The 21,304-nt window shown below is 43.5% G+C and overlaps 1 protein-coding gene across 7 annotated transcripts in view; it reads left to right on the top strand.

The window, feature by feature from the left end:
• AKAP13 (A-kinase anchoring protein 13) overlaps window positions 1-21,304 on the top strand; it is a 234,334-nt gene that overhangs the window by 193,731 nt on the left and 19,299 nt on the right. For 5 of the 7 annotated variants that reach the window (XM_006905247.3, XM_015593782.2, XM_015593794.2 and 2 more), the window contains 9 exons: window positions 3,450-3,624; window positions 10,333-10,400; window positions 12,596-12,665; window positions 16,171-16,306; window positions 17,551-17,663; window positions 18,243-18,395; window positions 18,966-19,216; window positions 20,508-20,633; window positions 20,749-20,866. In XM_006905247.3, coding sequence (XP_006905309.1) covers window positions 3,450-3,624; window positions 10,333-10,400; window positions 12,596-12,665; window positions 16,171-16,306; window positions 17,551-17,663; window positions 18,243-18,395; window positions 18,966-19,216; window positions 20,508-20,633; window positions 20,749-20,866 — 1,210 coding nt within the window. The remainder of the gene's footprint in view (window positions 1-3,449; window positions 3,625-10,332; window positions 10,401-12,595; window positions 12,666-16,170; window positions 16,307-17,550; window positions 17,664-18,242; window positions 18,396-18,965; window positions 19,217-20,507; window positions 20,634-20,748; window positions 20,867-21,304) is intronic. The other 2 variants (XM_015593780.2, XM_015593789.2) reach the window with 2 other exon arrangements.

The raw sequence follows: 21,304 nt of genomic DNA on the forward strand, positions 1-21,304 counted from the left end.
AGTTTGTGCACTGGGGGGTAGGGTGGGGTGAAGTGGGTTAGGGGGTGTGTATGTGTGTCCGTCCACATACGCATGATGGATATATAATTCGAGAAACTGAGTACTGATCCTCCGCATGTTCCTTTAGGAATTATCAATAATTGGCATGCGTTATTAGATAAATATATTGAATCCGTTTCCGAAACGGGGAGAGCCTAAACAGGAAGTCTAACAGGAAGATGAGCAATTTCTGCTTTTGTCTGTTAATACTTTTGAGAGAGAGTACTGCTTCCTGCTAAGTAAGTTTGCTTGCTACGGTGTTTAAACACTAATGTGCATAATGTTCTCGTTCATAGGAGTGCAGTAACCCTCTTTAAACCGTCCTGTCACACCGATTTTTTTTTCCCTAAGCTTTCCTTCCTCTTTGCAGATAGCTGGGAGGTGATTAGAAATGTTTTAGACAAATTCTTACTCGGACTTGAAGCAGGCTCTTTTGGATGCAAGGATCGAACTCCTGCACTGCTGCTAATGTGTACTCCATAACTTTATAGCAGGACATTTAGCTCCAGCTCCCGGTGCCTGTGGTCTATGTAAAAAAGGACTGAACCCCTCCTCAGTCTTTCAGAAGTGCCCACTAGAGTATAGGATAGTGTTTGCAAAGGCTTAAGACAGTGCTTTAAATCTAATTGTCTCACTCGTTCCTTTAAAGATCTGTGAAGTCCTTTAATTGCAGTATGTTTCACAGTTGGCCAGACTGGTCTCTGATTTGTCAGGTTTTAATAGCTTGTTTAAAACAGTAGATTTAGAATAGTGACAAATTATTTTGCTTTACCTTATCCTAGTGTGGTCGTTACCTGTATCTTTCTCTTAAAATACTGGTAGCTTTTATTCCGCTGGCACACAGTTAAGGCATTTTGGCATTTGCTAAGCATAGAAAAGTCAAATTTCAGAAAACACAGTCGATCACCACTTTACCACAAGCGACTGCACTGAAAAGTTTCTTAAGACACTTAACGCGTTTTATAGAGCGAATCTGTTTTTAAACAGGTAAGATGTGTTCCTTAACTTCCAGTGTTTGAAAACTAGCCTCGATCCTTGCCCCAGTCCCCATGTTACAGCTGAAGCACCACTGAAGCACCATGCACGCGCACTGTATTTTGGAGAATTTGTTTTATTTCCTGTTTTCTTTGCAACTACTGTAGTTGGCTTTACTGGCACCATTCAAATAGTTAAGCTCGTGTTAAGGAAACAAGCAGCCTCAGCCCTCCCTTCTTCCCTTTCTCAACCAGTCTCGGCTTCCTCTTACGGTTTCTCTAGTGGCAGCGCGAGGCTGCTGGGCTCTGCCTTGCCGGCATGAGCCCCTCCTTCTGTGAGAGAACATTTCCTGGCATGGGGGTCGAATCATGTCGATAAAATGGGGTCGGTGTTACGAAGTGCCCCACATAACAGTGAGATTCATAGGACCAAATCATGGGGAGGTAAGAGCCTGACTTCTTTAAAGCACGAAATTCTCATAAACACAGAAAGTGACAGTGGAGTTTATTGTTTTTGCTTTGTTTTTATCTGTGGAAGGACTACTTTTGGTTGTTGCAAAGGATGGGGATATTATATTTTTTCATCAGACTTGAAGATTATTGTAAGGCTTGAGAGAATAAGTTGCCAGAGTTTTGTTTTACTCTTGGAGCGTGCTTTAGCTTTCTTGAGCGAAAAGTCAAATACTTTTCAGTTTAAAATTTTGTGCATGGAAAAGCCTTCAGTGAAATTTACTTAAAAGAAAGAAATTACTTGAAGAACTCAATATTTTTTATTGGTTTTTATTAGTTTTACAACTTTAGTAGTTACTAATTTTCACTCAGAGCAGTTTCCTGTTTTGTAAAGTGAAATACATTAGTTTGTTTTTCTCTCTTCTTCTCTTGTTATTTTTTACAGTTCTAAAGTGTAGCAGCTCAGCTCTTAGCTTTTTATTATATGTGTTCTAGTAAAAAAGACTTTCCGTGAATCATAGACTTAGCAGGCATTCGCCATTGCACTATATTCTTTGGTTCTGAGTAGGAATTCAGAAGACCTGAGTTCTGCTGATCATTTGCTGTGTGACTTTTTGTGAGTCAGTGAACCTCTCCAGCGCTTGGCTGGAGTGACATGAATGGAACTGAGCTTTAGAGCCAGGCAAGCCATATCTGGATTGCAGCTGGGCGTGTGGCCTCAAATACAGGCTCTAAGCCTCCATCTCCTCGATTGCAAAATGGAGATAACTAGTACTTACTTCATTGGATTGTTATGGAAAAATACATGTAAATTGTTTATGACAGTACGTGGTGCATAGTAACTGTTCAAAAACCTCACTGTTATTTATTGTCTTTTATCTTCTCAGTCGTAAAATGGGAAGCGTCATGCCCACCTTTCCCACTTCAGAGCTGTTGAATCAGATGAAATAATGTATGTAAAAGGCATTGGTTCAGAATGTATGGTGTTCAGTAGTCATAATCACTGACAAAGGGACCCACTTTCCAGGAATTTTTTTAGATTGCAACAGTAATATTATATTCCCCGGGAATGGGCACCCCACCGTTCTAGATTATGACAACTAGTAAATGCATTCTTCCTGCCTCTGAATTGTAGTTCTTGGTCCAGGTGGTTTGAAAGGACATTTTTCAGTTGATATTGATGAACCAGCCGAGTGCTCTGAATGACAGTGCTTCCAAAGGACCTTTTGCAGAGAGCACAGTTACACCCCAGGTCCTAGCCTCCTACCAGTCCTGTGTCCCTGAAATGTGCCTGGCTGCTTTAGATATTTTATTAAGGATCTAACAAGCATCACTATTAGTTTTCAAAGTTTAAACGCTTCTTCCCTTCAATTTGAAAATTAGGCAAAATCGACATTTATGAACTTTGAAATTCTAATTAGTAAAAACTGAACATGTATATGTGGGGAGTATTTACGGTTCTGGCTAGAGTAAGGGAGAAGACATCAGAGACATGCCCTCACTCACAACGAGTGACTGGTGTGGAGAAGAAGGTCAGAGAGGAACCTCAGTAGTTTTTGGTGCTGTCCGGTCATCTTTCCTCTCCCTCCGACTGATCCCAGCATTGCTGCCGTCCTTTCTAATGCCCCTTGCCTGCAGCCGGCCCTAAACTCATGGCTGTGCTTCGGCTTACTGAGCAGGATTCTTGGCCACCCCAGACACTAGAAGCCTCTGTCCACGGTTGGTCCTTAGGCATTGTGTCTGTCGGTATAAATAACCCCTGAATCAGCCACTGACAGAATTGTTTAGCCTGACCAGTCTTCCTGTGGTTTTTCTGATGTAGCTTTGAATGCTCACAAGTTAATAAGAATTGTCTGGGACAGTGTTCCCACTCTTGTCTATAAGCATTCGCCAACCGCTCACTGTTGACCACGTGCCATCTGGGTTGTCCAGGTGAAGGGAAGGCCTTCTAGTGTTCAATTAACTGTTGATACTTTTCTTTGGCAGGAAAAAGAAAAAGAGAAAGAGAAAATTAAGGAAAAGGAGAAAGAGTCCAAGGAGAAGGAGAAGGACAAGAAGGTTCTCAATGGTCACTCTTTCAGTTCCATTCCTATGGTGGGTCCGATCAGCTGCAGCCAGTGTATGAAGCCTTTCACCAGCAAAGAGGCCTACACTTGTGCAAGTAAGAGACACGCTTCTTCCTGTAAGGTGGGGACTCTCTTGGCTCAGGAAAGCTCGTTCCTCTTTTCCTGTTCATCCCGCCCCTTGTATCTCTTAATTTTTTATATTTTTCTTTAAACAGTGAAGAAATAAATTCTAGATATAGAACATACAGCCTGTATGTTTTTTCAGAGAGCCCTAATTTCAGACATTCTGTTCTGTTGCCCTAAGCCACTGCCTGTTCCATAACTGTGTCAACATCAAAGCAGTCTCATAGCCTTAAACCCTAAAGCTACCCAGCAGTCCCTTGTCAGGTCACATGTGCTTGCTTTTTTTTCTGGTACTTTGATATCATACGCTTGGGCCATCTACCAGCATCAGGTCGTGGAGACCGCTGAGGGAGAGTATGTTTGTGTGCAGAGATGTTCCATATTGACCTATTGCTCACCTGCTTAAAACCACTTTAAAACAAGTCTGTTAACTGAGCACGCTTCCTGGTTTTGATAAGATACTACTTGGAGACACGGGTCAGGGAACTGTTTGTGTCAAGAGCCAGATAGCAGATATCTTAGACTTGGTGGCCACCGCCACTGAACTCTACCGTTTTAGTGCAGAACAAGCCAGGTTGTGGTTTACGGTCATCACGAATGGATGCCACTTTGCAGGATTAGCTCCAGACAAATTTTCAATCTAAATTCAGGTTGGAAAAAGTTGTCTGACTTACGTCTGTGTGTTTTGTCTTGGACGGCCATTGGTTTTTTCATACGTATTATTTCTAGGTTAAACCGGTTGAATTTTACCCTCCTCGATTACATTAAGTGTTAGTCTACTTTGGACTGTCATGACTCAGAATTAAATCTGCAACTGGCATGGGATTGATTTGTCAGATTGCAAAAATATGCTTAATTCTCGGTAGAATACATCTCTTAACCACAGGTGTCCTACACCCAGTTTTGTCTTGATACCTCTTCCTGTTGAACATAAAGAGAAGCTCTCTCTCCCTGGACTCCCTGCATGATGAAGCATAGCCAGGGCACCAAGGACTATGGACCCGCTCATGCTATCAGTAGAGCGGGTGCTAGACTTCCCCTTGAGAGAGAGTCTGGGATACCTCTTGGAAACTTCTGTGGCCCAAGGACCCCAGAGCACTCAGTGGGGAATCACTTGTGTCGGGGCTGGTACTGATTAGGGGCCATGGAATGTAGAAGGTTTGAAACTCGTAGACTTAAGATCTCAGCCACATGTCCGTGTGTAGTAATTAAATCGTCAAATAGTTGGGGTAGTGGTTTTCAGAATGTTTTCTGTGCAACTAGTGTTTTGGAAGTTCCACAGATTTTTGAATTTACATATGTTTTCAACTAATTTTAAACCTGCCTAAAAAACACATATTCTCAAAAGTGCAACCAGATTTTAACATCAACATATCAAATTTAGCTTATCAGCTTCCCTTTTTGTATTTTTTCCTTCCATCTCTAATTAACTGAAAAATATAATGTGATTGGAAGGCAAGCTTTTTTTTAAATACTAATATTTGCACCAATTTATCTGTGAATGAAGATGTTCTGTATTATATATCAGCAATAAAGTAGATGCTAAGGGAGTATGTGAATTAAGTCACCCAAGGAGTTTGTTTCTTTTGGAAGCACATTGCTTCACGGAGTGCATGTGTCATCACTAGAGTCTTTTCCGTTTGAAGAGTCGGTCTGGGGCAGGGACTGTTGTAACTAGTCCTATGCCAGCAGTTCTTTGATTTATTGTAATTGCTTGATCTCCCTCAAATGTCACAAGTTGTCTTAGTTTTACCTGTTCAGCAGAAACAAGGAAAAAGACGTAATGGTTTAGAAGTTTAAACTAAAAGAATCAGACAACAAAAAGGAACATTTCAACAGGGCCTAATTGTTACCCAGTATACACCTGTGGTTCAAAAATACATTTTTAAATTTGCATACCACCCAGCCTCAGACACCGAGGCGCTCCCCGCCTGAACTGTAGCTTTGCACTCACTCTAGAGGTAGTGTCGAAATAGGCTCAACATTTAGTGGTGGCGTTAAGGTTTGTGTATGACAGCGTGCAGCCTGCCACTTACAAAAAGAAGAGGAAAAAAATTAAAGTCTGAAAGAAAAGGAACTGTGTGTAGTTACCTTCCCAAAGAGCAGAATTAATAAACCTATTGGCTGGTTCTCTCCAGCTTCCTGATGAACATAGTCTGCAATGAGTATCTGTGTGTGTGAAGCACCATCTGTTATCTTGGCAGGAAGTGGAAAATTTGAGTAATTTGAGGACTTGGACTCTTTCTTCCCTCCATCCCTTCCCATGTTCAGGATCTTCCCAGGAGCCTCAGGAAATGTAGCATCTCTCCAGTTAGTCATCCACCCCGCCAGGCAATCCTTGTGACGTAACTCTGTGTGTTGACCCCTGGGCCTCAATACTCCAAGCTGCTGCTCAGTTTTCACTCCTGGTTTAGAAAGATCAGCTGCATAGTCACGATGATGTATTATGATGGCTGATACTCATTGGCACCTGTCTTTAAATGTCATTAATCACTTTAATATATCTTTCTTCATGCAAATACTAAGAGATTCAACAGGACAGAATATTTTAAGCAAATCAGCATCTCTTGACTCCACTGGAATCATAATTGTGGGTGAAAGCTGAGTCCCTTATGTGGACTTAGGTGGAAACGGTCATGGTCACAGACACGAGGAACAGAGCCTCCCTACACCTCCTTTGCCGCCTGCTCCTGGGGAGTAGGTGTGGGGAAGAACAGTGAAAGCAAAGACTGAAGCCCTGGTCAAGACAACTTCAAAGTAATTTAGAAGAGACCTGGCTTTTTTCTTTCTTTTTTTTTTTTTTTTCCCTCAGCTAAAATTCCACACTTGTTTTAGGATCAGGTCACTTTTAATGGGGAAAGGAAAGGAGTGTCTTCTCAGTTCTTCCTTCTTCAGTTAAGTAAAATGTCCCTGGAGTAATCAGCTGTTCTTTCCAGCTACCACAAACAGTGTGGTCTTTGGAAGGCCTGGCGAGTCTTTCAGAAGAGTAAGGAATCTCTGATGTTTGGGTTTTTGCATCTGGCAAGTGGTTCTCTTTTGTTTGCTTTAAACAGATGTAAAATGATATTGAGATGATTGTTGATTTGTTTTCTGTTGTGTTAGCAGCTTCTGAGTACTTTTGTGGTAGGTTGTTTCTCTCGATTAAAAAAAAGTAAACAAGTAGACCAGCTACAATCTAAGTAGGAAACATAAGAGTTTGGAATGTTTGTGATGGTTGGATTTTGAGTTTTATTCGGAAATGCATCTTTTTAGGTAGGCATTTAGAGTGACCTACCTATATGAGATGGTTAAAAACTTATCATTGATTAAAGAAAAGAAACTTGTTTTTTAGGGAAAAGGAAGGCGAAAGAAGAGCCTAATCAATAAAGTCAATGCGTATTGAAGCAGGGCATTTTCATTTTGTTTCATTTTTGTTTACCAGTGTTCTTATGAAAACTACTGTTATACGAGCACTTCAGCTAAGATGATTTGGCTCTTTTTTGTGGCTTTCCTCTGGTTCTGTACATTAGCACTGTGGTTATTACACCAGCCACCAAGAACATCTTACGTGCCTTTGTGCCTAAGCTTTATCGGTACAGACCAGGCAGCATCTCACACTCCCCAAAGATGTTTAACTCCAAGTCGCAGAAAGAATTTTGGAGCTTGTGTTTCTAAATTGCTCATATTTAAATGGTTTTTGTTGTTTGTTCTGTTTTAGTTTGCTTGGTTAGGGTTGAAATGATAGGAAGAAGTTACACCTTTCTAGCTTTAAATAAGATGACCCCTCAACCTGTTTCCTTAAGAAGGATCAGAGGATTTTCTCCAGGCTGATTTTGCTGCTCAGGTCTGTCTCTAGTAAGAATTTTTCAGCACGTATCCTAAGGGCGATTAGTGAACTCAAGTATCAGAAGGTCCTTTACTTCTGACCCGTAGAAAACTCCGAGGACAGCCCTTGCTTTAGAAGCAGCCCTTGAATATTCATGCCATTCTCTCATTTCATTTCATTTTGGCCTGGCCACTCGCCTTGTCATTCTGTAAAGCTGATTTTCTTAAGCCAGCCTTGCTAGTGAATTATTTTTTCTGCTGAAAAAGAAAGAACGTATAGTGTATAACAGTTCACCAAAGACTTGAGTTAGTTGATAGGAGAGGTTAGAGGAGAAAAAGATGCAGCAACAGATGGATGACAGTTCCCAGTCCTGTGGGTTTTCCTTCCTATTTTTTTGTTTTGTTTGATACCTCTTCGTAGCGAGAAAAGAAGTCGAAGTTTGAGTTGTAACGCTTTTCAGTTCAGGGGACTCCAATTAGGACATTTCTGTTCTCATAAATCACCATGCCAAGATCTTTTTCAAGAACTTTGAAAAATGAAGGCATATTGCTGTCAGCTATTAGGAAATCTTCAAAACAAAACAAAACAAAACAAAAAGGCCAAACAGTTCTTTGCTTTCTCCCTAACATGGTATGGTTTGTGGCAGAGAGCTTGAAAATATATTAGAATTGTGTTCGATTCTTGTGTTTTTGGTAATTGTTTTGCAAAACAGAATAAGGTTTTATACCTCATGACTGTGGCCGATGTCGGTCGGGCCGAAGTTTCTGAACCACCCACGCTTACCATGAAAACTGCCGCTGTGAGCTGAGTCCAGGACAGCGTGGCAACAAGTTGAGTGGTTTCAAGTAGGTGCTTAAGTATGTTAGGCAGATGTCCGTGTGCATTGTTTATCACTGAGACTTGGGACCGTGTCACAGAGCATATTAAAATTCCGGCTGGCTTGCAGATTGGGGAAGTGTCTCAGCAAAAAAAAAAGTGAATTTGTGTGAAAAGTTGTGTAGAAGCACATTTTAAATATTATTTCTGCTCGTGCGACTCATCCTTTGGCTTCTCTTTGAAATTGCAAAAACTGGCCTGAGAACTTGAATATTGCTGAAGTCAGTTTAAAACGATAGCAAGACTCCCTCAAAAACTGGCATCGCTTAATTCTCGGTAGAGTGACGGAGCCCACTGGGAAGAAAGAAGCAGAATGCAGCTCAGCCACAAGCTCAGTCCACGGTCCGCTGGCTGGTCATTTTTGTAGGTTGGCATTTGTGGCACGTTCCCAAGCAAACCCGCCGCCTCCTGTGCTGTACATAGATGCCTAAAGTAGTGTCGGTTTTCTTTAAAACAAAGGAGAAAATGCAGTTTTCTAACTGGAATGTAAGAGCTCTTTCTTCAAGAGATGACGTGTAGAGTCTTAGAGAATCACAGACAGAAGGAACTTGGGGGAGAATGTGGTCCTTCCTTTCATTTTATAGATGAGGAAACTGGGGCCTTGTAGAGAAGGTACTTGGCGTAGGGTCACACGAGCTAATTAGCAGAGTCAGAGCCCAAGTCTGATTTTGTTTGGTAGCTGCTCTTCTTGGACTCCACTTAGTGTTGGTAAGTTGTTGACATTTTGCATACTGTAATCAAGGTTGTGTCAGGGCACTTGGCTTTTGGATAAAAGACATCAGTCTAAAATAGACATTTGACTAGGTGCTGTGAGCCAGGTGCTGTGCTAGAAGATTCAGCAGTGGATGAAGGGTCGCTGCCCAGAGGAGCACTCAGTGGAGGAGAAAACCATAGATCCTCACAATAATGTGATTGGTGGTGGTAGGTAAGAGACCTGTGGACCAAGCAGGCATTGCAGGAGCAACTGCTGAGAAAGGAATGGGGGAGGTCTTTGGGGTCTGGGATTCTGGCAGTCTCCATTCTAGGACCCCCTTGTCCCCATCATCCCTCTTCATTCACCCCTACCACCCCCATCGTCATGTGTGAGCTAAGAGAGCATCTTGGCCCATAGTCAGCGAGTTGACATAGGCAAGAGCTATGGTGCTTCCAGAATCTGTGTCAAGTGTTGCCTAAATGGCATCTGGTTAATTTTCTTAGGGAGCGTTTCCCTGGAGAGGCAGTTGTCATTGGATGTCCCCACAGACAGATGTTTTGTTTCTATTTCACCTCTGGCCTCCTTGCACAGTTCTGTTTTATGACTTCATAGCAGCAGTGAGAGCCGATGATGACCTTCTCAGGTACAGAGGGCAGAGTTTCTACATCAGTGGCCCTGGTGGCAAGGGAGTGAGGGACAGAAGTTGAGGTAAAATTGTGTCCTTGGTGAATCGTGGTCTCTGCTTCCTCGTTCAGCAAAGCCTCCCACTCCCCTGAGTCAGAGCTCCCAGAGGTGCCTGGGGTAGTTCTCATGGCCTTTCTTCTTGGCTCTTGTCCTGGGGCGGGTTGCGAAAAGCTCATAGATAAGACCTCAAGTAAAAGGACATAAACAGGTAGATTTTCAGCTTCAGTCTATGTGTGACAGTCATACAAGTTTCACAGCCCCATGAAGGGGCTTTATGTACTTACTTGTGATTTAGATTTGCGTATCGACAGCACATACTTTTAGTTTTAGTTTTGATAGTCTCTCAGCTTCCTGCCTGAAAAGTTCCAGACTTTTGGTTTTGTTTATCAGAAATCACGTCTAGTCAGGTTTCTCCTCCTCCAAGTGACCGTACATGCCACCTTCCTAGAAGAGGGGCGACTGCATTCTAACTTCAGCTTCAGTTAGAGTCACTGTCAAGACACTTGGGGTGACTTCACTGGGAACCCCACAGGCTGCTGTGGCAGCAGGAAGTCGGGATCTAGGATCTGCTTGTTTTGTTAATGGCACCTTGGGTTTCTTTTTTTGTTTGTTCCTTTTCAGATTGCAGTGCTTTTGTCCACAAAGGCTGTAGAGAAAGTCTGGCCTCCTGCGCAAAGGTCAAAATGAAGGTAAGACGTTTCTGGCTAGCCCAGTAAAATCCCGACTTGGGAGAGCTGAGGGTGTGGTTTTTGTTTATTTTAATCACTTGGCACCAACTTTGAGACCAGAATTACCAAAAAAATAACTTGTCTCTGAAGGGATCAGTTGTCTTCTTAACACACTCAGGAATTTGTACCTTTCAGAAAATGTTTTTAGAACTTTTCCATGTTAAGTATACATTTCTCTGATTTTAATATCGTTGTAGCACTGTTAAAGCATTTTCCTTCTTAACCATGTGTGCTTACCTGCTCTGCTGCTCACAGGCTGGCTTCCTCACGTGAGACCGTGAGCGCAGCAGGTGAACAAGTAGGGGCTTTGGCGTGCTGGTGGCCTGGGGTGCGTTAGGGTTACCCGCAGCTCGTCTGGAGCACTTTTCTCACAGGGTACATACACATGTCTCTGGTGAGATGATGCAAGAATAGCAAGTGCCAGTCGTATGGTGGAACCTGCTCTTATCAGGTGGCCCTTAAAAGAGCATGGGTTTGCGGCCATCCCTTTTAGGGTGCCTATGTGTTGTGGTCACTCAAAAGTGTCTTTTTGTTCTTTGTCAGAAGAATACTTTTCGGCTAATCTATTTACACAGATGCTCAGTGTATTGTATGCTTCCTAAGTCACCACATACATTTATCTAGTGCAGTGGCCCCAAGCTTGAGTGCGCATCAGAATCACCTCCAGGGCTTGTTAAAAGACGACTCAATGTACCCCATACCTAGATTCTGGAGTGGGGCCCAGGAATTTGCATTTCTAATAAGTTCCCAGATGACGACGACGACGATGATGATGATAGTGGTCCAAGGACCACACTTTAAGAAGCACTGACTGGTATGGAGATAGTGAATAGCTGTACTCTGGTGATGAATTTTGTTTGACCCCTGAAATTTGTTTTGTTTTGTTCTGAGTTAATGCAATTTTTTAAAAATCGTGTTATCAGTTTGGATTTGTAATTTCTCCTGACAAATTTTAAGATCTCACAGCCCCGGTATTTCCCCTTTCCCAGCATTCCCAGTTCTCCTTTTTCCCCATAACACTTAGCACCTACTTGGAGTCTATATTTTAAACAGTCCGTATTTGTTTCATTTATTTTTTTATGGTCTATACCTTCTCCCCCCACTAGAGTGTAAGCACAGACTTGCCAGGCAATCTGAAGTCAGCAATGTTTGATCTAGAGATGGGTCCTAAGCACCTAGAATGGCACGTGGCTTACAGGTCCTAAATATCTGAGAGGTGGATGGCAAGTGATCAGCACCTGGAGCCAAGTGGTGGGCCCCTGCTCCAGTAGGTGGGATGTGCAAGTTCCAGATCGCCACTGCCCCTGCCCCCACCCCACACCTTGGCTTCTGTCATTTGTGACCTGCCCGACCCTGTAGGGTTAGTTTGTGATCTGTGAAAAGACTTACAGGTATTGAAACTCTATTAGGTTTGATAGAAAGGTAATGAGATATAGCATCTCCCCTATAAGAGAATATAACCTAAAAGGGGGAATTCCATTTTATATTGGAAGTGACCTGTTTTCGCTAATGAGTTATCTCGGACTACAGACTGCTTCAGTCTGTAATTTCTCACACAAAATGTTTCTGTTAAATGCCACAAAGTGTTTCTGTTAAATGCCACAACGAAAGTCTTATCTAAAAATAGCACTTTACCTAAGAATTATTTAGCACCTTATACGTGCTAGTCACTGGAGAAACAGAAATGAGAAAGGTACAGATGCAGGCATTAAGGGACTAGCATGCCGGTGGGGAAGGTGGACAAGCAGACAGTGACCATGTGAGGAAAGAACTCTGTGGGGTATGCCCCGGATTCTAAGGGGCTGCCAGTCACTGCCTTGCGTGAAGAGAAGAGGAAGAAGCTAACAGATGGCTTTACCAAGAAGGTTATAGTCAGATGGTCATGAACTAGATGAATGCCATGCCTGCGAAGGCGAGAACATGATTCCAGGCAGAAGAGACAGCATTTGTGGAAGCAGAGTGCCTGACAGGTTCTGAGAAAAGCCAGTGGGGGTGACTGTAGCCGACGCATAAGATGCTGAGGACCGTTGGCAAGGAGCATAGCAGGAAGTAGGAGTGCGCCCAGCTCTGCATCGACTCTAGGCTTCTTGAAACAGGATGGAAGATACATCGTAAATGCGGTCTTCATGTATGTGTGTGTGTGTGTGTTCTTTCAGCAGCCCAAAGGGAGCCTTCAGGCCCATGATACGTCATCCCTGCCCACAGTCATTATGAGAAACAAGAGTGGTAAGTAACTCAGCACCCCCTCTTATAATTCCTTTTGACCCCCTAGTTCAGGACTTAAACACACTTTTGTCATACTCATTTGTTATTAATCACATCAAGAATACTTATTTTATGGTAAGTTAGAGAAGATGGCAAATTCATTGACCAAAAGCTTAACATTATAGCATCAAACTTTGATGGAAGGTTTCTAGTTAGTGCGTGTATCAACTTAGAAGGCAGCACCTTCGCCCTGTGTGTTTCGGCAAATGCCTGCTGTGCATCTTGAAATTCCTCTTCAGTGAGCCAACAATTATACTCTCTTTTAGTGCTTCACAGTTGTGTAAATCAAATGAGATCTTGCTTATTAAACTTCATTATAAACTGTGAAGCTCTGCAAATTTTTTTTTTCCCCCAAGAACTTCAAATTATCCACAGAATTCAGTAAATCACCCTCTCCGGTTCTCATCAGACGATCTTCACCAGTCTGCAAGGCTCCACTCAGGTTTACTTAATGATTTTTCCTTTCATTCTCCAGTCCCTATGTCATTCTTTTCCTTTGCTTAGCATCCGCTGTAGTATATATAATGTATATCTTTCTAATCTGTGATATCTGTAGACTTATTTATATCTCTGAAAATCTCTTCCTGTTTTGTGTGTTGAATTTGAGATGATAGGACTTCCGCTTATCCATTCTTTTTTTCCCCACTCAATATCACTCTGAGATCTCTGCATGTTATAATCGGAAGCTCTTGTTTCAGACACTGCGCGGTATCCTTTCATAGACATACAGCACGTTGTAACGACCGGTTCCCCAGAGACTAAGTTGTTGCTGACTACTGCCATAATTAATGCAGTTATGAATATCGTAATTGGCCGCATGGGAACCTGTATGAGACTTAAACCCTCAGGCAGTGTTTTTCAGGTGTAGAACCTGGATTAATGAGAAGGGTGAGTTCTTGGGCCCTATCCAGACCTCCTGAGTCAGATTCCAGAGGCAGAGTGTAGCGATCTGTTCGAGAGCCACCACTCTGCACGGCGCACCTGGTTTCATGGCGCTTCACAGATGGTGCGTTTGTACAAATGGAAGGCAAGACCCTCCCCCGACAGAAGAGTGACATCTTGCTGTGTGGCGGCGGTCTGGCACCGCATCCCGTGTCCCCACGGTCTGCCTGCACCCACTTGCTCTGAGTAATTCTGGGCAGCTCCCAGATGGCCGCACCAGTCTGTCCCGCAGCGGAGAGCGGGGATTCCCTTTCAGCGCCCTAACTCCAGTTCGATCAGTGTTTGCGTGGAGGTGACTAGAGAGGAAGTTCCGGCAGACCGACCAGCACTGTAGTCAGTGACCCAGCCCATTCCAGCACCCTTGGCAAATCTGATCTTCCTTAAGCTCTTTTTCTGTGACAGAATCCCTTGTTTCAGAAACCTCTGTTCTTTCACATTAGATAAAATAGCACATTTTTTAAATACTCGTGACATGCCAGGTTCTTTGTGTGTATTCTCTCTGACCCCCACAGACAGATATTCTTATTCCTGTTTTATGCCGCTGAGACAGTGAAGTGGTTCAGAGTCCAGACTGTGGGCTCAGGTTGTATGGGTTTCAGTCCCAGCACCGCCCTTGATAGCCCTGTAACCTTGGACATTCACTACATCGCCCTCATCTTCCCCGTCTGTGAGAGGGGGAAATGGTATGAGCAGGTGGCGCTCTAAGGGACATCACAGCTAGGAAGTACTCAGTGGCTGGCCCCCTCAGTGTTAGCTTTTGCTGCTCCTGCTAACACCGTCATCACGAGGAAGGAAAGTGAGGCTCAGGAATAGGAAGTCACTTCCCGGAGTGGATGTGGATTGGTTTCCAACAAGGGAACGCTGAGCCGGGGTGGTCCAAGTCATTCTTCATCACCTTTGATGCTCTACGTGACATGACTTCACTCTGCTTCAGCCTACCGACCCCTCGGGCACATCCAGTCATGTCCTCTTCTGCTTCCCGCCTTTTACCTCGCACTGTATGATTATTCCTGCCTCCGTTCATGCGGTTCTCATCAGAACGTCCTCTTTTCCTTCTGACCTCGCCACGTCCTTAGCATTCTTCAGGGACCAGTGTTTCTTCCTCCATCGGGTTCGATCCGCTCACTTCTAAGATCCTGAGGATACGTCCGGCTCCCCAACACTCGGGCCCTTCCCCGTTTCCATCGGTAGCCCTCAGTCTCTGTTGGGATGGCGCCCGCATCTCGTCCTCCTCTGGCGCTTCCCGCAGGAAGGGCCTGGGCGTGCTATGGCGTAGCATGTTTCTGTATGCTACCCGATCACCTCTACAATTTAGGATTTGACTTGGAAACTAATGGTTTTATGAATTGTTATCAAGTCAAGAACATCCTGAAATACTATGAAGTCATAACAGCTGCCCCAGTCTTACTTCCTTCAGCTCCTGACCCGACACCCCTGGGGATGGACCGATAATGCAGTTCATGTCTGGGTCAGCATCTTAGTTACCAGGGAAAAATAATTTTCTACCCAAATGCCAGTGCGGCCATTTTAGCATAACGTTGGAACTCCAGTTCCTCTGTGGTCGTGTTCAGGAGAAATACAGTGTGAGAACGAACGAGCTGTGTGTGGCGTGAACAAGCCTTGCGCTTTCCTCATCTGTAAGTTAGAGGAATTGGTCCAAATCTGTGTTCTCAAGCAGTGTGCAGAGAAGTTAGTTGCGTGGCGAGGTGTGTAAACCCTCAGGCCCCACCCCGACAGGACGGCAGGGTCGGGCTCTGCCTATCTCACAGGCCCCTCGGATATTTGCTGGTCGGTGCTCCCCAAGAAAGCGGGCCTCGGGGATCTCCGAGATCCCTTTTATCCATACAGTTCTTTCAACGTTATCTTATTTTGAATTAGTTTAAACTTTTACATATACGATACTTCCACGAGATTCTTTATTCTTATTGACTCATTGCCTTCCCACCCCACAGGTAATCACTCTTTTTATTTTATATTTATTTTCTTCAAGTTTCCTTATTAAAAATAAAACAAATACCAATTTAGATTATTAATTTTTTCTTTTTTTAAAACATGAAAAATCGTATGTTGTACACTTTATTCTACACCTTGTTCCCCCCCACTCCCCCCACCCCCCCAAATATATTATCTTAGAGATCTGTGTCAGTAGATCGCCATTTTTTTAAAGCTACAGAGTATTCTATTATTGGTCTGCCTTGGGTGCTCATTTGTATTGTTTCTTATATTTTGCTTTTATCGACAATGTTGCATTTAATAACTTTGGACGTGTGTCATTTCAAGCAGATACAAAGCTATTTTATGAAGTAAACATACCTTGAAATGAAATTACTGGATCAAAGGGTACAGGCATTTACAGTTTCAATAACTATTGCCAAATTGTTCTCCATAGAGTTTTTGGACCCTTTTTGCTCCCAGGGTAGATCCCTTTTGAAGCAGTTTGCTTCCCTGTGGATTTGCCGGGTGAGTTAGGGCCGGTGGGCGCGGATCCGTGGTGCTCTAGCCGGTGCCCTCTCTTCCTTCACAGCCTCCCAGCCCAAGGAGCGCCCGCGATCCGCAGTCCTCCTGGCCGACGAAACCGTTACCGCCCCCATCTTTGCAAACAGACGGTCCCAGCAGAGTGTGTCGCTCTCCAAAAGTGTCTCTATACAGAACATTGCTGGGTAAGTGGAGACATGTATAAGATACGGGTTGGTGCTCCACTGAGCGGTGTGGGCGTGGGGGGAGGTGTGCACCTCGTTGCACATTCATGGCCGCCATTTTGTAACAAGGGTCCCCTTTAAACACCATGTACTGGCCAGACTGTCCTACGCTTTAGTCGTGACTCAGCCCCACTTTCAAAGACCCTGAGTTTCGATAAAAATAAGGAGTGGAGGTCGGAAAAAAGATGATTTATCTCAGAATTTTTAGTTGCAACCAATTGTATTTTCAGATGTCACAGTTTTCTTTATGTCAGATGAACCTGGTCTTTCTGTTTCTTTTAAAAACTGTTTTCCATCTTTGCCTCTTGACTCTTAAGTCAGTTTCATGAGAGGGAATAATGGGCCAGTTATTACTGTTTGGTTCCCATCATTTGCACTGGGTTCCTTTTGTGGTCCCTACAAAGTTGCTATGGCCCCTGACTATTGAGGCTTCAGTTGTCACATGATTAGCACAGGGCCAATTATGATGTTGCTGCCTGTTTGGGGTAAGACGCCTGCCTTCCCATCAAGTAAAGAAGTCATCTGAAATGGAGGGCTCAAAACATCTCTCTTAACCTAGGCTAAAGGAAAATTCTTACCTAAAAGATGCAAATCTTTTGTGTTTTCTAACCTCTGTGCTAATGTCCTCAAAAAAAAAAGGTTCAGGTATTTTTGTTTTGTTTTGTCTTTCTTTGCCATTATCCAAAGGCCTTCTTTTCAAAGTTGTGTTATTGAAATTTATTAATATCATGACTTTTAAAAATTGACTTTTAAATAAAATTTAAAGTTTTAAATGCCTCTGGCTTGCTTTTGTGTCATACCACAAACATGTACTGCATGCCTGCTGTGCTAGTCAGCGAGTCGGGATCCAGAAAGCAAACGAATACAGTTTAAGTGCTTTATCTGTAGTTATTTAAGGAATGGGCAATATTGTGGTTTCTTATAGGATTATACATTTTGAGGGAAGGGCGTTCTCCTTGCTGCCTGTCAAAAAAAAAAAAGAAAAAGGCTCAGAAAGTTCAAGTTTGCAATGATGTTAAATACCTTCAGCCTTCGTTACTACTTCTTGTTGCATGTTGCTGGGACCCTAACATAAGTAATTTGTCTGAGATCACTGCAGCACACTCAGCCAGCTGTCGTGGTAGAGTTTATCAGGTATTCCTAAGAAAAGCAAACCATGGCTTATCAGAATGTATTTGACAGTATGTACTGCTTTTTGTCCCCAGAGTTGGCAATGATGAGAACATATCAAACACCTGGAAATTCCTGTCTCATTCAACAGATTCACTAAATAAAATTGTCAAGGTCAATGAGTCAACGGAATCACTTACTGATGAGGGTAAGAGGAAGTTATTTTCTATAGACTGTGTCATTACCTAGAATACAAGCATTATTAGTGCTTTCGTCTTCCACACTCCTGTGAAGGTTTCCTAAATGGTCTGTAAAGCATCAAATGCTCTGTAATAAGTTGGTAATCAAACTTACCCAGTTGTTAGATGGTTGTCCCTTGAAGACGCCATTGATTTTAACGTGGTCATACTCGTTACAAATGCTTTTTCTCCCCCTAGACTTTCTTACGCGTTCAGGTCTAGCTCTCTCGGTGCAGTTATAAGCCTGCTCTCTTAAACAGGTAAAGTTAGCAGATCTCTTCCAGTTCCTGCTTCACGTGGGAATCATGCCTTTATCACATTTGATTTATGCCATGTTGATCACCCTTAGCCAAAGCCTTGAATGAAGAGCATGCCTCTCCCAAACAGGAACTGGTTCTTTTCTTATACTGAAATAAGGCTCTGTGGATCTCTCTTGTACTGATGCAGAGAGTGTGTGTCTTAGGAAGTTATCACCCCGAGCAAAGGCCAGCCCAGGCTTTTTAAAGGTCACAAACCCCAGATCCTGATACTAATTTTGACCTTTTGAGGAGTAGGTACAGACATGAATGAAGGACAACTATTGGGAGACTTCGAGCTTGAATCCAAACAACTAGAGGCGGAGTCCTGGAGTCGCATAGTGGACGGCAAGTTTCTGAAACAGCAGAAGAAAGACGTGGTCAAGCGGCAGGAAGTGATCTATGGTGAGATGTTCCCTTTGCTCTGCTAGTGCGTGGTGCGCGTTGCCCAGCTATTTTTTTGGGCGACTTATTGGGAAAGTCGATTTTCAGGTGTGTAGCATCTCACGGATTTTCTTTAAAACTGTAAGGTATAGAGACATCTTATTTCTGTCCTTTCCTCTTTAAAATTGCTTTCTTTAATTTATTGAACGTCTTATTTACTATGACTGCTTATTTATGCAACAGGCCTAAAAAGAGATCTGTTGTGACTACAATAGGAACTAGACACTAAACACAAGTCATTTCTAGGAAATAGGAACACGGTAAATTTTGAAAGGTTTTGATTTCAATGCAGACCAGTTTGGAAACCACCAAAGAGTGGTGGAATCAAGTATGCCTCTTGTAGTCACACGAAGGACGGAGGAAGAAGATGAAAACACTTGGGAAAAGACAGCTGTTGAGCCAGTTTTCAAGTTTAAATTGGGAATTGGGTTCTCAGTGGCCTTCAGGCTGAGTTGGGCTCTTAATGGCAGCACATGACCTGTGAAGGCGCACCCTCGCCCCAGAGCATCCCTGTCTGCATCCCTCTTTCAGAGTTGATGCAGACGGAGCTGCACCACATCCGCACGCTCAAGATCATGAGCGACGTGTACAGCCGGGGGATGATGACGGACCTGCTCTTCGAGCAGCAGATGGTGGAGAAGCTGTTCCCCTGTCTGGACGAGCTAATCAGCATCCACAGCCAGTTCCTCCAGAGGATCCTGGAGCGGAAGAAGGAGTCCATGGTGGATAAAAGCGAAAAGAACTTTCTCATCAAGAGAATGGGAGATGTGCTTGTCAATCAGGTGAGCCATGGGAAAGAAAGGGTGAAGCTTTGGGGTTCAGCGACCGCACGTGCACATCTCGGCTGTACCAGTTGTCACTTTTGTAAGCTAGGTAAGTTGTTTAATCTCTGCGAGCCTCAGTTTTGTTTCTTTTTTCTCTATAAACAAGGATAGATTTTCTCTCCTAATATTGTTTTTTAAAAGTTAAAAGGAATATATACATATACATAGATAGATAGATAGTTAGTTAGTATCTGGCACATGCAGTAGGTACTCAGTAAAACTTAGTTTTTCTTCCTCAGAATCTATACCATCAGAAACAGTATAGTTTAAGAATGAAAAGTATTTGTAGGGATTCTCAACTTCCCCCTCTGCCTCAAATGAAAAGGAACTCATTTATCTGAAAACCGCCTGAGGACAGAAAATTGAATAAGAAACTACCTACCTGTGAAACGTTTCATAAAATACGTCTTACTGATGTTTTCAGCAGGGTGTGGTACGGTTTCAGTCGTACTCCAAAAACAATTTGGCTAAAAATTATTTCGATACTTTTAAGATGTGTTTGTCATAGTTTTTAATGTTTCCTTTTAAAACTTCTTTTTCAGGTTGCTAGTTTATGCTTAACAAGCAGACATAACATCACATCTGACTAGCTCACACTTTTCCCAGCACATCTCTGCCTCTGCGTAGACGCAGGTTCAGTTGCTGGAACATTTGCTGATAATTGGAAATTTTGTCCTGTCCTTGTATTCTTGAGCCTGCTCTCCACACCTTGTTAATTTGTGTATTCATTCATTTTTCTGTATTTGCTGCACATCTACTAAATATCAGGTGGCACTGTGCTTTGTGGTTGGCTCTTTAAAATGTAGAATAATTCTTTCAAGATTCGTCAGTATTGTAGCATGTGTCAGATCAGTATTTCCGTCCTTTTTGTGGCTGAATAATATTCCATCGTGTACGCGTGCACGCGCGCGCACACACACACACACACACCACATTTCATTTATACATTTATCCTTTGATGGACATATGGGTTATTTCCACCTGGGGGCCATTACAAATAATTAACATTTGTATGCAAGTTTTTGTGTGGACAGACCTTTTTATGTGTAGGAATGGAGTTGCTGAGTTATTTGGAAACTTACTTTTTGAGGGACGGCCTGGCTGTTCTCCAAAGCTGTCGCACCATTCGAATCTTCAGGGGAATTTATGAGGGCGCTCGTGGGTTTTACAAGTAGACTGGCGGCTTTGTCCACAACATCAGTGTGAGCCTGGCACCTGAGTTGCGGCATAACTTCTCCTGTCCCTGCAGTTTTCAGGCGAGAATGCAGAACGCTTAAAGAAGACGTACGGCAAGTTCTGTGGCCAGCACACCCAGTCTGTGAACTGCTTCAAAGACCTGTACACCAAGGACAAGCGTTTCCAGGCCTTCGTGAAGGTAGCAGGCGGCAACGCGACGGTCCCCGCCGCTGTCCGGAGCGCGCATCCCTGTCAGTCCTAGCTAGGGCCTTCTTCCTCGGCTTCTTCCTGACGGTTCTCTTGCTCCCTTGCAGAAGAAGATGAGCAGTTCCGTGGTGAGGAGGCTCGGCGTCCCGGAGTGCATATTGCTGGTGACTCAGCGGATCACCAAGTACCCCGTTTTGTTCCAGAGGATATTGCAGTGTACCAAAGGTGAGCCTGCTGTGTCTGCACAGCCTGTGTGCCCAACAGCGCGACGTTGCCCAGGGAGGGCGCCTTCCTGCTCTCGTGGGTCTAAAAGAGGTCCCGAGTTTTACCTTAAAAACTATTTCTTGAGTGAAAACTTGACATGTTTTCTCCAGACTTAGGGCGGATGACAGCAGGAAGGGAGGCAGCCACTAACTGCATTGAGAGTTCGGTGACCTGAGCAGCTTCTCCCTTATCACTAGGCTGGGAAATAATTCCCACCAGTTCTTCCCATAAGTGCTAGAATTGCTGCCGCTTCTCATTTAATCAGGGCTTACGAGTTTCTCTCTTGGCTAATCCCGCTCCTAGGCAGTGACGTTAGAGATGAGGTGACACAAAGGGGTAGATAAAAACTTGTTGCTCCTCTTCCTCCCTAAAAATGTTTGTTCCTTCTGTTTGAGAACA

The sequence above is a fragment of the Pteropus alecto genome, unplaced genomic scaffold (genome assembly GCF_000325575.1).
Source record: "Pteropus alecto unplaced genomic scaffold, ASM32557v1 scaffold60, whole genome shotgun sequence".
Classification (NCBI taxonomy): domain Eukaryota; kingdom Metazoa; phylum Chordata; class Mammalia; order Chiroptera; family Pteropodidae; genus Pteropus; species Pteropus alecto.